Source organism: Panulirus ornatus, chromosome 64 (genome assembly GCF_036320965.1).
Source record: "Panulirus ornatus isolate Po-2019 chromosome 64, ASM3632096v1, whole genome shotgun sequence".
NCBI lineage: Eukaryota > Metazoa > Arthropoda > Malacostraca > Decapoda > Palinuridae > Panulirus > Panulirus ornatus.
In genome coordinates this window covers 20,955,226-20,967,501 of record NC_092287.1, presented here as the reverse complement: position 1 = coordinate 20,967,501, position 12,276 = coordinate 20,955,226, and the positions used below count along the sequence as shown (strand labels likewise).

The window sequence follows — 12,276 nt, the reverse complement described above, 5'->3', positions numbered from 1 at the left end:
CATCCTGACATTTCTCCTGCTCAGTTTCCTGTTATGACATCATTCTAATTTCCCTTTTGATCTCAGATACAACACAAACATGATATTCACTTCCAACATCACAAACACCAACACAAAGGTCATAAATTGACTAAATGCCCTTAAAACAATTACTGGTACCTTTACAAAAAATTCATCCTCTCCATCCTAACTGTAGGAGCTCCATAGATGGGTATCTTGAAGCAGGAAGGTACAATTACTGGTACCTTTACAAAAAATTCATCCTCTCCATCCTAACTGTAGGAGCTCCATAGATGGGTATCTTGAAGCAGGAAGGTAAACTCTATGGGAAAGCAACTTGAAAGGATCATAATACGACTAACACATGAAGCTAAAAGACAAACACAGTATACAAATGGCCACAAATGCATCTGACTAAATCCAACAAAAGTAAATTTGAGCAAATAAGTCATGTAACAATATAATGATTATACCACATAAAAGTCCAACAGGGAAAGTGATCAAAAATGAAATGTAGGCTAAAGATATAGAGGTCATCATAAATGAGAAATTAGAATTCTAAGAACATACTGAGTTGACAGCACTATCATGCTAATTAACGAGTAGTATGAAGCAAAACTGAATACTGCTTTGTCATACAATCACTATGCAATAATATGGAAATAAGCAAGTTAGAGAGAATTCAAAAGCACTTACTTTGCAAAATCAAAGGACAGAACACATAAACTATGATGAGAGGCTGAAGAAACCTGAATGTAAAGGCCTACGTGCATCAGTACATCAGACTAAGAAGCTTAAACAGACAGACACGTGATCTCATGTTGTGGTTATGTAACTGCCTTTGTGAAGGAATTACTTTCCAGTTAACAGAATCTAAAAACAAATTCCTACCTATTTCATACCATTTCTTTTTTTTTCAATAGCACTTACTATTCTATAATTTACCTGTAGCCAATATCCATCCTTGTGCAGCGGCCATCATTCAGACAAGAAGTTGGTGTGCAGGTGTCATCCCTGAAGCGTGTTTGGGTATGACAATCATTGGCCCGTGTTAACCGTGGTGTTACCAAAGATGTCAAGTTGGTGTCTACAACCTATGAAGAGGACACAAGTTTATGGTGAAGACATCATTAATGATTCCATATAATATAATGAACATTCCTATTTTCTGTATCTATTACACCCTGGAAAATTTGCTGATCTCTTTCCAGATATCTGACTGGTCTCAAGGGAGCAAACCCTACTGTTGTGATCTCTAAGGCTACAAATGACACAACTGTAAACTTCATAGGTAGTATTATTTGGCTGCTTAATTCCTTTACTGCAAATATATCTTTTGGCAAAAATGAATTTACAGGAAAGTTTGGTATGCTAAAAGGTTAATAATATCCATGAACTTTGTCACGTATATTCAACAGTAAAGCTGTTTGTCCAAAAAGTGATATATTTAAAGACAACAGATTTGATGTGTACTGTATGCAGGATTATATGATGCATTTTATCTAAAAAGACATTGATAATGTAGAGTGTACAATTCTTTCATGGACACTTTTTTTTAACTTGTTTTCTGTTGAAGATAATTATATATCAATCATGTCTAGTTATCCCATTTGCATTTGTCATAACCACTATAAGTCATGAATTCTTTTTTTTCTTTTCATACTATTCGCCATTTCCCGCATTAGCGAGGTAGCTTTAGGAACAGAGGACTGAGCCTTTGAGGGAAATCCCCACTTGGCCCCATTCTCTGTTCCTTCCTTTGGAAAATCAAAAAAATGAGAGGGGAGGATTTCCAACCCATGAAATGTTTTATCTATACCTGTTACAGTCAAGCTAATCCCTCTCATATAGCCCCAGATTTATGATGCTATGAAGACAACCCAGTGAAGAAGTGTTAAAGTGAAACATAAACTTCCATGCTAATGTAAGCACTTCTTAGTTCGTTACTTTGTCAATTGTGTGAATTAATCAAATGAAAATACACTTGTCATTTACAATATATTCACATCCAAAGTGGTTCCAACTGTATCCACTCACAAGTATTTTCTATGGTACTTTCAAGAGCATTATCTTTATCCCTAATTACTTCTTTAACTTAATATATCTATCTCTTGTGTGACTTACCCCTAATCTATTCTAAAACTTCATGTGACTTGCCACATCTTGTAGCTGAAAATGCATTTCATATTTTCAAGATCAATTACCAGACACTGTATGACCATTCTGTCTTAAAAGGCATGCAATACCTTTGTGCTAATCCAAAGTATGTAAGTTACACACATTTACTGCCCTTATTTGTCACACACCCAAAACTATTTAAACTTGAGTTTCACATTCGTGTAGCACATGCACATTTTACATCGAAGTCCTTTCTCTTCACCAAAGCTTCTTTGCACTTCCCTCACAAGACTATTCTTAGCTTCATCTTCAAAGGCAGTGACATTACGGAACTTCACTCCTAAATACCTAAACTCTTCTGCAGCTTTCTGTCATTCCCTATCAAAATGATATTACATTATGATATCCCATCACTTCCAAAAATTAAAATCTTAATTTCAATTCATACTTACTTTCAGCATCCTAGTCCTACTCACGCTACCAAAATGACATTACACTCTATCCAACTCTTCCTTTAATTTAGTTGACAGAAAAGCATCATTGGTACATAACTGTGGTTAATGTCTGTACTCACAATGGTTCAGCAGTAAGCTGCTATCACCCTATTTCACTCTTATCTCTTGTAACGTCCCATGATTCATAAAATATTACTGTACTGGTCAACAAAATTGAACTTTTTTCTCATCAAGGATGTAACTATTCTAGATCAATTTCTGATGCAGATTACAAATTTTTAGTACGTTACAGTACATGTCTAATTTTCTTTCTACAGATACATAAATTTTCAGTTTAACTGCAGCTACAGGATGCATGGGTGAAAGTAGAATGATAAGATTTGTACCACTTCAAACCTTTTATTGCAGAAATTCGGTATTCCCTGGTAGATGGCATACAAAAGAGATGCTATCCAAAAGGACAAGCTAAAAATGTTGAGCTTTTTACCTTCCATGGCACTCTTTACAAGCTGAAAGTCCAACTCCATATACTACCTGGAAGTTGCTCCTACCCTAGAGGCATAAAAAAACAGCAGTATTATGCGAATCCTGACTGCATTCCCATCAGCATGCCGATCACTTTCAAGTCCCTACATATTTTCCAGTTGTAATCTTTATATTCTATGGCATCTAGGAGTGCCTGCATGTTCTCATAACACTCTTCCATGTGCACTGAAAGCCCTACATGAACAGAGGGTTTCTTGTTCCCACTGTGGAGCAGGACCGCTTTTAGACTTCTCTCAGATGAGTCAGTGAACAAACGCCATTGAGAGGGAGCATGGCTTCGGATAAGCAGTGGAATACTGCATTAATGTTGTTGCAAAAATGAGGGGTCTACCCATGGAAAAATGAGAAGAGTCTCACTCCATTTTTCTTTTAGATGACATGCCAAAAGTTCAGCTTTACCTTTCAGCAGTGCCAAATCTCTCATGAAAAGCAGATGTGATACAAGAAAATGGATTGCATTTTTGAAATCAGCACCCAAAACTACATCAAGTACACTACAGGCCATGTGCAATGAAAATTAGTTGACCAGCATAAATGATGAACTTTTACACAACCTAGATATACATTTCCACAGACATTTCAAACCACTCACTTGTACCATCAGTTACAATGCTTTCAATTCCCTCCATTCGCTATCAAAACATCACAATGCATGTTTGCAATAACAGAATTGTGTTGGGTATTACTATATCCTCCATTCTATCATGGAAACCCACATTATCATCATCAGAAAGGCTACTTCCCAACAGCTGGGGTGTAGTACAGTTTTCTTTATATATTCATTTATCATAAACATTTATTATACTTTCTCCCCTATCCCTGGGGATAGGGGAGAAAGAATACTTCCAAAGCATTCCCCACGTGTCGTAGGAGGCAACTAAAGGGAACGGTAGCAGGGGGCGAAACTCTCCCCTCCTTGTATTTTAACTTTCTAAACAGGGAAACAGAAGGAGTCACATGGGGAGTGCTCATCCTCCTCGAAGGCTCAGACTGGGGTGTCTAAATGTGTGTGGATGTAACCAAGATGAGAAAAAAGGAGAGATAGGTAGTATGTTTGGGGAAAGGAACCTGGATGTTCTGGCTCTGAGTGAAACGAAGCTCAAGTGTAAAGGGGAAGAGTGGTTTGGAAATGTCTTGGGAGTAAAGTTAGGGGTTAGTGAGAGGACAAGAACAAGGGAAGGAGTAGCACTACTCCTGAAACAGGAGTGGTGGGAGTATGTGATAGCGTATAAGAAAGTAAACTCTAGATTGACATGGGTAAAACTGAAAGTGGATGGAGAGAGATGGGTGATTATTGGTGCATATGCACCTAGGCATGAGAAGAAAGATCAGGAGAGGCAAGTGTTTTGGGAGCAGCTGAGTGAGTGCGTTAGTAGTTTTGATGCACGAGACTGGGTTATAGTGATGCGCGATTTGAATGCAAAGGTGAGTAATGTGGCAGTTGAGGGAATAATTGGTGTACATGGGGTGTTCAGTGTTGTAAATGGAAATGGTGAGGAGCTTGTAGATTTATGTGCTGAAAAAGGACTGGTGACTGGGAATACCTGGTTTAAAAAGAGATATATACATAAGTATGTGTATGTAAGTAGGAGAGATGGCCAGAGAGCATTATTGGATTACGTGTTAATTGATAGGCATGCGAAAGAGAGACTTTTGGATGTTAATGTGCTGAGAGGTGCAACTGGAGGGATGTCTGATCATTATCTTGTGGAGGCAAAGGTGAAGATTTGTAGAGGTTTTTAGAAAAGAAGAGAGAATGTTGGGGTGAAGAGAGTGGTGAGAGTAAGTGAGCTTGGGAAGGAGACTTGTGTGAGGAAGTACCAGGAGAGACTGAGTACAGAATGGAAAAATGTGAGAACAAAGGGCGTAAGGGGAGTGGGGGAGGAATGGGATGTATTTAGGGAAGCAGTGATGGCTTGTGCAAAAGATGCTTGTGGCATGAGAAGCATGGGAGGTGGGCAGATTAGAAAGAGTAGTGAGTGGTGGGATGAAGAAGTAAGATTATTAGGGAAAGAGAAGAGAGAGGCATTTGGACAATTTTTGCAGGGAAATAATGCAAATGACTGGGAGATGTATAAAAGAAAGAGGCAGGAGGACAAGAGAAAGCTGCAAGAGGTGAAAAATAGGGCAAATGAGAGTTGGGGTGAGGGAGTACCATTAAATTTTAGGAAGAATAAAAAGATGTTTTGGAGGGAGGTAAATAAAGTGCGTAAGACAAGGGAACAAATGGGAACATCAGTGAAGGGGGCTAATGGGGAGGTGATAACAAGTAGTGGTAATGTGAGAAGATGGAATGAGTCTTTTGAGGGTTTGTTGAATGTGTTTGATGATAGAGTGGCATATATAGGGTGTTTTGGTCAAGGTGGTGTGCAAAGTGAGAGGTTGGGGAGAATGATTTGGTAAACAGAGAGGACGTAGTAAAAGCTTTGCGGAAGATGGAAGCTAGCAAGGCAGCGGGTTTGGATGGTATTGCAGTGGAGTATACTAAAAAAGGGGGTGACTGTATTGTTGACTGGTTGGTAAAGTTAATTAATGTATGTATGACTTATGGTGAGGTGCCTGAGGACTGGCGGAATGCTTGCATAGTGCCATTGTACAAAGGGAAAGGGGATAAGAGTGAGTGCTCAAATTACAGAGATATAAGTTTGTTGAGTATTCCGGGGAAATTATATGGGAGGGTATTGATTGAGAGAGTGAAGGCATGTACAGAGCATCAGATTGGGGAAGAGTAGTGTGGTTTCAGAAGTAGTAGAGGATGTGTGGATCACGTGTTTGCTTTGAAGAATGTATGTGAGAAATCCTGAGAAAAGCAAATGGATTAGAATGTAGCATTTATGGATCTGGAGAAGGCATATGACAGAGTTGATAGAGATGCTCTGTGAAAGGTATCAAGAATATATGGTGTGGGAGGTAAGTTGTTAGAAGCAGTGAAAAGTTTTTATCGAGGATGTAAGGCATGTGTACGTGTAGGAAGAGAGGAAAATGGTTGGTTCTCAGTGAATGTTGGTTTGCGGTACGGGTGCGTGATGTCTCCATGGTTGTTAGGGAGGTGAATGCAAGAGCCTTGGAAAGAGGGGCAAGTATGCAGTCTGTTGTGGATGAGAGAGCTTGGGAAGTGAGTCAGTTGTGTTGTTCGCTGATGATACAGCGCTGGTGGCTGGTTCGGGTGAGAAACTGCAGAAGCTGGTGACTGAGTTTGGTAAAGTGTGTGAAAAAAGAAAGCTGAGAGTAAATGTGAATAAGAGCAAGGTTATTAGGTACAGTAGGGTTGAGGGACAAGTCAATTGGGAGGTAAGTTTGAATGGAGAAAAACTGGAGGAAGTGTTTTAGATATCTGGGAGTGGATTTGGCAGCGGATGGAACCATGGAAGCAGAAGTGAACCATAGGGTGGGGGAGGGGGCGAAAGTTCTGGGAGCGTTGAAAAATGTGTGGAAGTCGAGAAATGTTATCTTGGAAAGCAAAAATGGGTATGTTTGAAGGAATAGTGGTGCCAACAATGTTATATGGTTTCGAGGCATGGGCTATAGATAAGAGATGTGCGGAGGAGGGTGGGTGTGCTGGAAATGAGATGTTTGAGGACAATATGTGGTTTGATCGAGTAAGTGATGAAAGGGTAAGAGAGATGTGTAGTAATAAAAAGAGTGTGGTTGAGAGAGCAGAAGAGGGTGTTTTGAAATGGTTTGGTCACATGGAGAGAATGAGTGAGGAAAGATTGACAAAGAGGATATATATGTCAGAGGTGGAGGGAACGAGGAGAAGTGGGAGACCAAATTGGAAGTGGAAAGATGGAGTGAAAAAGATTTTGGGTGATCAGGGCCTGAACATGCAGGAGGGTGAAAGGCGTGCAAGGAATAGAGTGAATTGGAACAATGTGGTATACTGGGGTCGATGTGCTGTCAATGGATTGAACCAGGGCATGTGAAGCGTCTTGGGTAAACCATGGAAAGTTTTGTGGGGCCTGGATGTGGAAAGGGAGCTGTGGTTTCGGTGTATTATACATGACAGCTAGAGACTGGGAGCGAACGAATGTGGCCTTTGTTTTCTTTCCCTAGCGCTACCTTGCGCACATGTGGGGGAGGGAGTTGTCATTTCATGTGTGGTGGGGTGGCGACAGGAATGAATAAGGGCAGACAGTATGAATTATGTACATGTGTATGTATGTATATGTCTGTGTGTGTATATATATATGTATACGTTGAGATGTATATATATGTATATGTGCTGTGTGTGGATGTGTATATATATACATGTGTATGTGGGTGGGTTGGGCCATTCTTTCATCTGTTTCCTTGCACTACCTCGCTGAAGTGGGAGACAGCGACAAAGTATGATAAATAATAAATATTATCATACTTAGTCGCTGTTTCCCGCGTTAGCGAGGAAGCGCAAGAAAACAGATGAAATAATGGCCCAAACCATCCACATACACATGTATATACATAAACGCCCACACATGCACATATACGTACCTATACATTTCAACGTATCATACATATACACTCATAGACATATACATATATACACGTGTACACATCCACACTTGCAGCCTTCATCCATTCCCATTGCCACCCTGCCACACATGAAATGGCACCCCCTTCCCCACTGCACACGGGAGGTAGTGCTAGGAAGAGACAACAAAGGCCACATTCATTCACACTCAGTCTCTAGCTGTCATGTGTAATGCACTGAAACCACAGCTCCCTTTCCACATCCAGGCACCACAAAACTTTCCATAGTTTACCCCAGATGCTTCACATGCCCTGGTTCAATCCACTGACTGCACGTCAACCCCAGTATACCATATTGTTCTAATTCAATCTATTCCTTGCACGCATTTCACGCTACTGTATGTTCAGGCCCTGATCGCTCAAAATCTTTTTCATTCCATCCTTCCACCTCCAATTTGGTCTCCCACTTCTCCTCATTCCCTCCACCTCTGACACATATATCCTCTTTGTCAATCTTTCCTCACTCATTCTCTCCATGTGACCAAACCATTTCAATACACCCTCATCTGCTCTCTCAACCACACTCATTTTATTACCACACATCTCTCTCACCCTTTCATTACTCACTTGATCAAACCACCTCATCCTACATATTGTCCTCAAACATTTCATTTCCAACACATTCACCCTCCTCCGCACAACCCTATCAATAGCCCATGCCTCGCAACCATCTAACATTGTTGTAACCACTATTCATTCAAACATACCCATTTTTGCTTTCCGAGATAACATTCTCGCCTTCCACACATTCTTCAACGCTTCCAGAACATTTGCCCCTCCCCACCCTGTGACTCACTTCTGCTTCCATGGTTCCATCCGCTGCTAAATCCACTCCCAGGTATCTAAAACTCTTCACTTCCTCCAGTTTTTCTCTATTCAAACTTACCTCCCAATCAACTTGTCCCTCAACTCTACTGAACCTAATAACCTTGCTCTTATTCAAATTCACTCTCAACTTTCTTCTTACACACAATTTACCAAACTCAGTCACCAACTTCTACAGTTTCTCACCCGTATCAGCCACCAGCGCTGTATCATCAGCAAACAACTGACTCACTTCCCAAGCCCTCTCATCCACAACATACTGCAGCATACTTGCCCCTCTCTCCAAAACTCTTGCATTCATCTCCCTAACAACCCCATCCATAAACAAATTAAACAGCCATGGAGACATCGTGTACCCCTGCCGCAAACCAACATTCACTGGGAACCAATCATTTTCCTCTCTTCCTACTCATACACATGCCTTACATCCTTGATAAAAACTTTTCACTGCTTCTAGCAATTTACCTCCCACACCATATACTTGTAATACCTTCCACAAAGTATCTCTATCAACTCTATCATAAGCCTTCTCCAGATACATAAAGGCTTCATATAAATTCATCTGTTTTTCTAAGTATTTCTCACATACACTCTTCAAAGCAAACACCTGACCCACACATCCTCTACCACTTCTGATACCACACTGCTCTTCCCCAATCTGATGCTCTGTACATGCCTTTATCCTTTCAATAAATAACCTCCCATATAATTTCCCAGGAATACTTAACAAACTTACCTTCTGTAATTTGAACACTCACCTTTACAGGTTTTATTCACCCCAACATGGAGCACTGCTTGCATATCTGGTTTGGTCCTTCCTGCAGCTCTCTAATAGCCATAGTGGAATCAAGTCTTTCATTTTGTTATTTTTCCAGGCATTACCTCTCTCCAACAATCCCTTTCATTCTGCTGTGATGTTGCTGCCATTTTCCTATTCTATAGATATCACTTTGGCCACTGCATACATGAAATGTGTGGATGTGTTCCTGCCACTAAGTTTCAGCCTACTGCTTCCCACAGTTTCCATATGGAGATGGGTCACATAATAAATGACCATCATTATGTCACACTTCTTTTCCTCCAACAGAGAAGCTGTGGAATTCCCTTTTGTTTTTCATTTTTCATTCTTTCTATAACTCTTCTACTTAAGAATAAAGCTCACAAACATCTAAAGAGCTCTGAGCAGTTTTGTCATTCTTTGTCTCATACCTTATTTTCTCGTCACCCAAGATGGCCATGACTGGGGCATGTTTTGCTTATTTCATCAGTTGGGGGAAAAAAACTACTTCCATTACAATAACTCTTATCAGTAACAAGGAGACTCCTGTGGTACACTCCTGGTATTAGAAGTGGTAGAGGATGTGTGGGTCAGGTGTTCGCATTAGCAAAGTAGTGCAAGGAAACAGACAAAAGAGTGGCCTGACCCACCCACATACACAAGTATACACATAAACGCCCACACACACACACACATATACATATCTAAACATTTCAACGTATAAATACATATACATATATACATATGTACATATTCATAAATGCTGCCTTCATCCATTCCCGCCACCACCGCGACACACATGAAATGGCACCCCCTCCCTCCGCATGCACATGTGATAGTGCTAGGAAAAGGCAACAAAGGCCACATTTGTTCACACTCAGTTTCTATCTGTCATGTGTAATGCACCAAAACCGCAGCTCCCTTTCCACATCCAGGCCCCACAAAACATTCCATGGTTTACCCCAGACGCTTCACATGCCCTGCTTCAATCCATTGACAGCACATCGACTCCGGTATACCACATCGTTCCAATTCACTCCATTCTTTACATGCCTTTCTCCCTCCTGTATGTTTAGGTCCCGATAGCTCAAAATCTTTTTCACTCCATCCTTCCTCCTCCAATTTGGTCTCCCAATTCTCCTTGTTCCCTCCACCTCTGACACATATATCCTCTTTGCTAATCTTTCCTCTCATTCTCTCCATGTGACCATTTCAATATACCCTCTTCTGCTCTCTCAACCACACTCATTTCATTACCACACATCTCTTATACCCTTTCATTACTTACTTGATCAAACCACCTCACACCACATATTGTCCTCAAACATCTCATTTCCAACACATCTACCCTCCTTAGCACAACCCCATCTATAGCCATTGCCTCACAACCACTATTTCTCATACCCATTTTTGCTCTCCGAGATAACGTTCTCGCCTTCCACACATTCTTCAACGCTCCCAGAACCTTCGCCCCCTCCCCCACCCTGTGACTCACTTCCGCTTCCATGGTTCCATCCTCTGCCAAATCCACTCCCAGATATCTAAAACACTCCACTTCCTCCAGATTTTCTCCATTCAAACATACCTCCCAATTTACTTGTCTCTCAACCCTACTGAACCTAATTACCTTGCTCTTATTCACATTTACTCTCAACTTCTTTTTCACACACTTTACTAAACTTAGTCACCAACTTCTACAGTTTCACACCCGAATCAGCGAAAAACTGACTCACTTCCCAAGCCCTCTCATCCACAACAGACTGCATGCTTGCCCCTCTCTCCAAAACTCTTGCATTTACCTCCCTAACAACCCCATCCATAAACATATCAAACAACAATGGATACATCATGCACCCATGCCGCAAACCAACATTCACTGGGAGCCAATCACTTTCCCCTCTTCCTACTCGTACACATGCCTTACATCCTCAATATATGAAGGAGGTAAAGGAAAATGGAGTGTGGAAAAAATAGCCAGCATCCTAGGTGGGAAAATGTGGGAATATGTTGAGGAAAGGGTCCAAGAGGGTATGAATGGGAACAAACATGATGGAGAAGTGTGTTTGGTGAGAGTAACCTGTGACTCTCCCCTGGCCACTCCTCTGAGAGAAATAGCCAGGGTAATGAAATTTCACATCATACCCTAACTATAACTTCTTACCCCTGGACCCCCTTCTATGGGCCTTCTGCAGTGCTTATGATACCAGATATAGAAGGACAGACAGAGGCATACAACACATTTAAATAAAAGACCACAGAAAGGAATTACCTGTAAAGGAAGTGCTACAGATGCCATGGATGCAACAGATGATGGGTTGTGGGAGGATCTAGTGTCTGAGGGAGAAGAGATAGAGAAGCTAGACGTTGCTTCCCCATTTCTAACCTCCATGGTATTTGTGTCTTCCACTGCCACCCGCAGGTTCATGACCTTCTCAAACTAAAGTGATATAAAAAAGCTCATTAAGCAATGAGATATGCAGACATATCTAAAGTAAACAATGACACCTAGAAAAAATATTTATCATAATTCAAAGTGGCCTCCTATGATGAATCATGATAAATAACCAAGTACAGGTAGTACACTGTACGTTAGCCTATGAAAGCAGTGCTGTGAATAAAAGGAATTTATTTCTTTTCTCACTAGTTTTTTCTTTAACCTCAGTAATCTGCTCTTATTCTTAAATTTCACATAATCCTTTACCTCACAAATGTGGGAGACAGTGACAAAGCAAAAAAAAAAAAAAAAAAAAAAAAAAAAATTCTTATTTCTGTTTCCTAACTTTTCTTTTTTATTCCAAATTTTCTCTATAATTTCCTCTGCTATATTTTTCCTTGCATACAGTTTTCAAGAAATCTTATTCATCTAAACTGTTATTTCTAGTGCAAACAACAGAAATATAGTTTACTTATGTGACAGCCAACCAACATGTATAATTATTCCGCCATGATTTTAGCTTTCTCACTAAGGTGTAAAGATGTTTGTGGACAAATATTTGAAAAGGGGGCTGACTGCGCATATGCCACATCTTTTTTTTTCTGAAGGAA

At 40.5% G+C, this 12,276-nt stretch overlaps 1 protein-coding gene across 11 annotated transcripts in view; it reads right to left on the bottom strand.

Moving 5' to 3' along the window:
• LOC139746178 (putative neural-cadherin 2) overlaps positions 1-12,276 on the bottom strand; it is a 760,037-nt gene that overhangs the window by 28,955 nt on the left and 718,806 nt on the right. For all 11 annotated transcript variants that reach the window (XR_011712090.1, XR_011712087.1, XR_011712091.1 and 8 more), the window contains exons 19-20: positions 11,501-11,668; positions 946-1,094 (exon numbers count right to left, since the gene is read on the bottom strand). Coding sequence is in view for 8 of the 11 variants with exons in the window: in XM_071657094.1 (XP_071513195.1) it covers positions 946-1,094; positions 11,501-11,668 (317 nt within the window). In the remaining 3 variants the exon portion in view is untranslated. The remainder of the gene's footprint in view (positions 1-945; positions 1,095-11,500; positions 11,669-12,276) is intronic.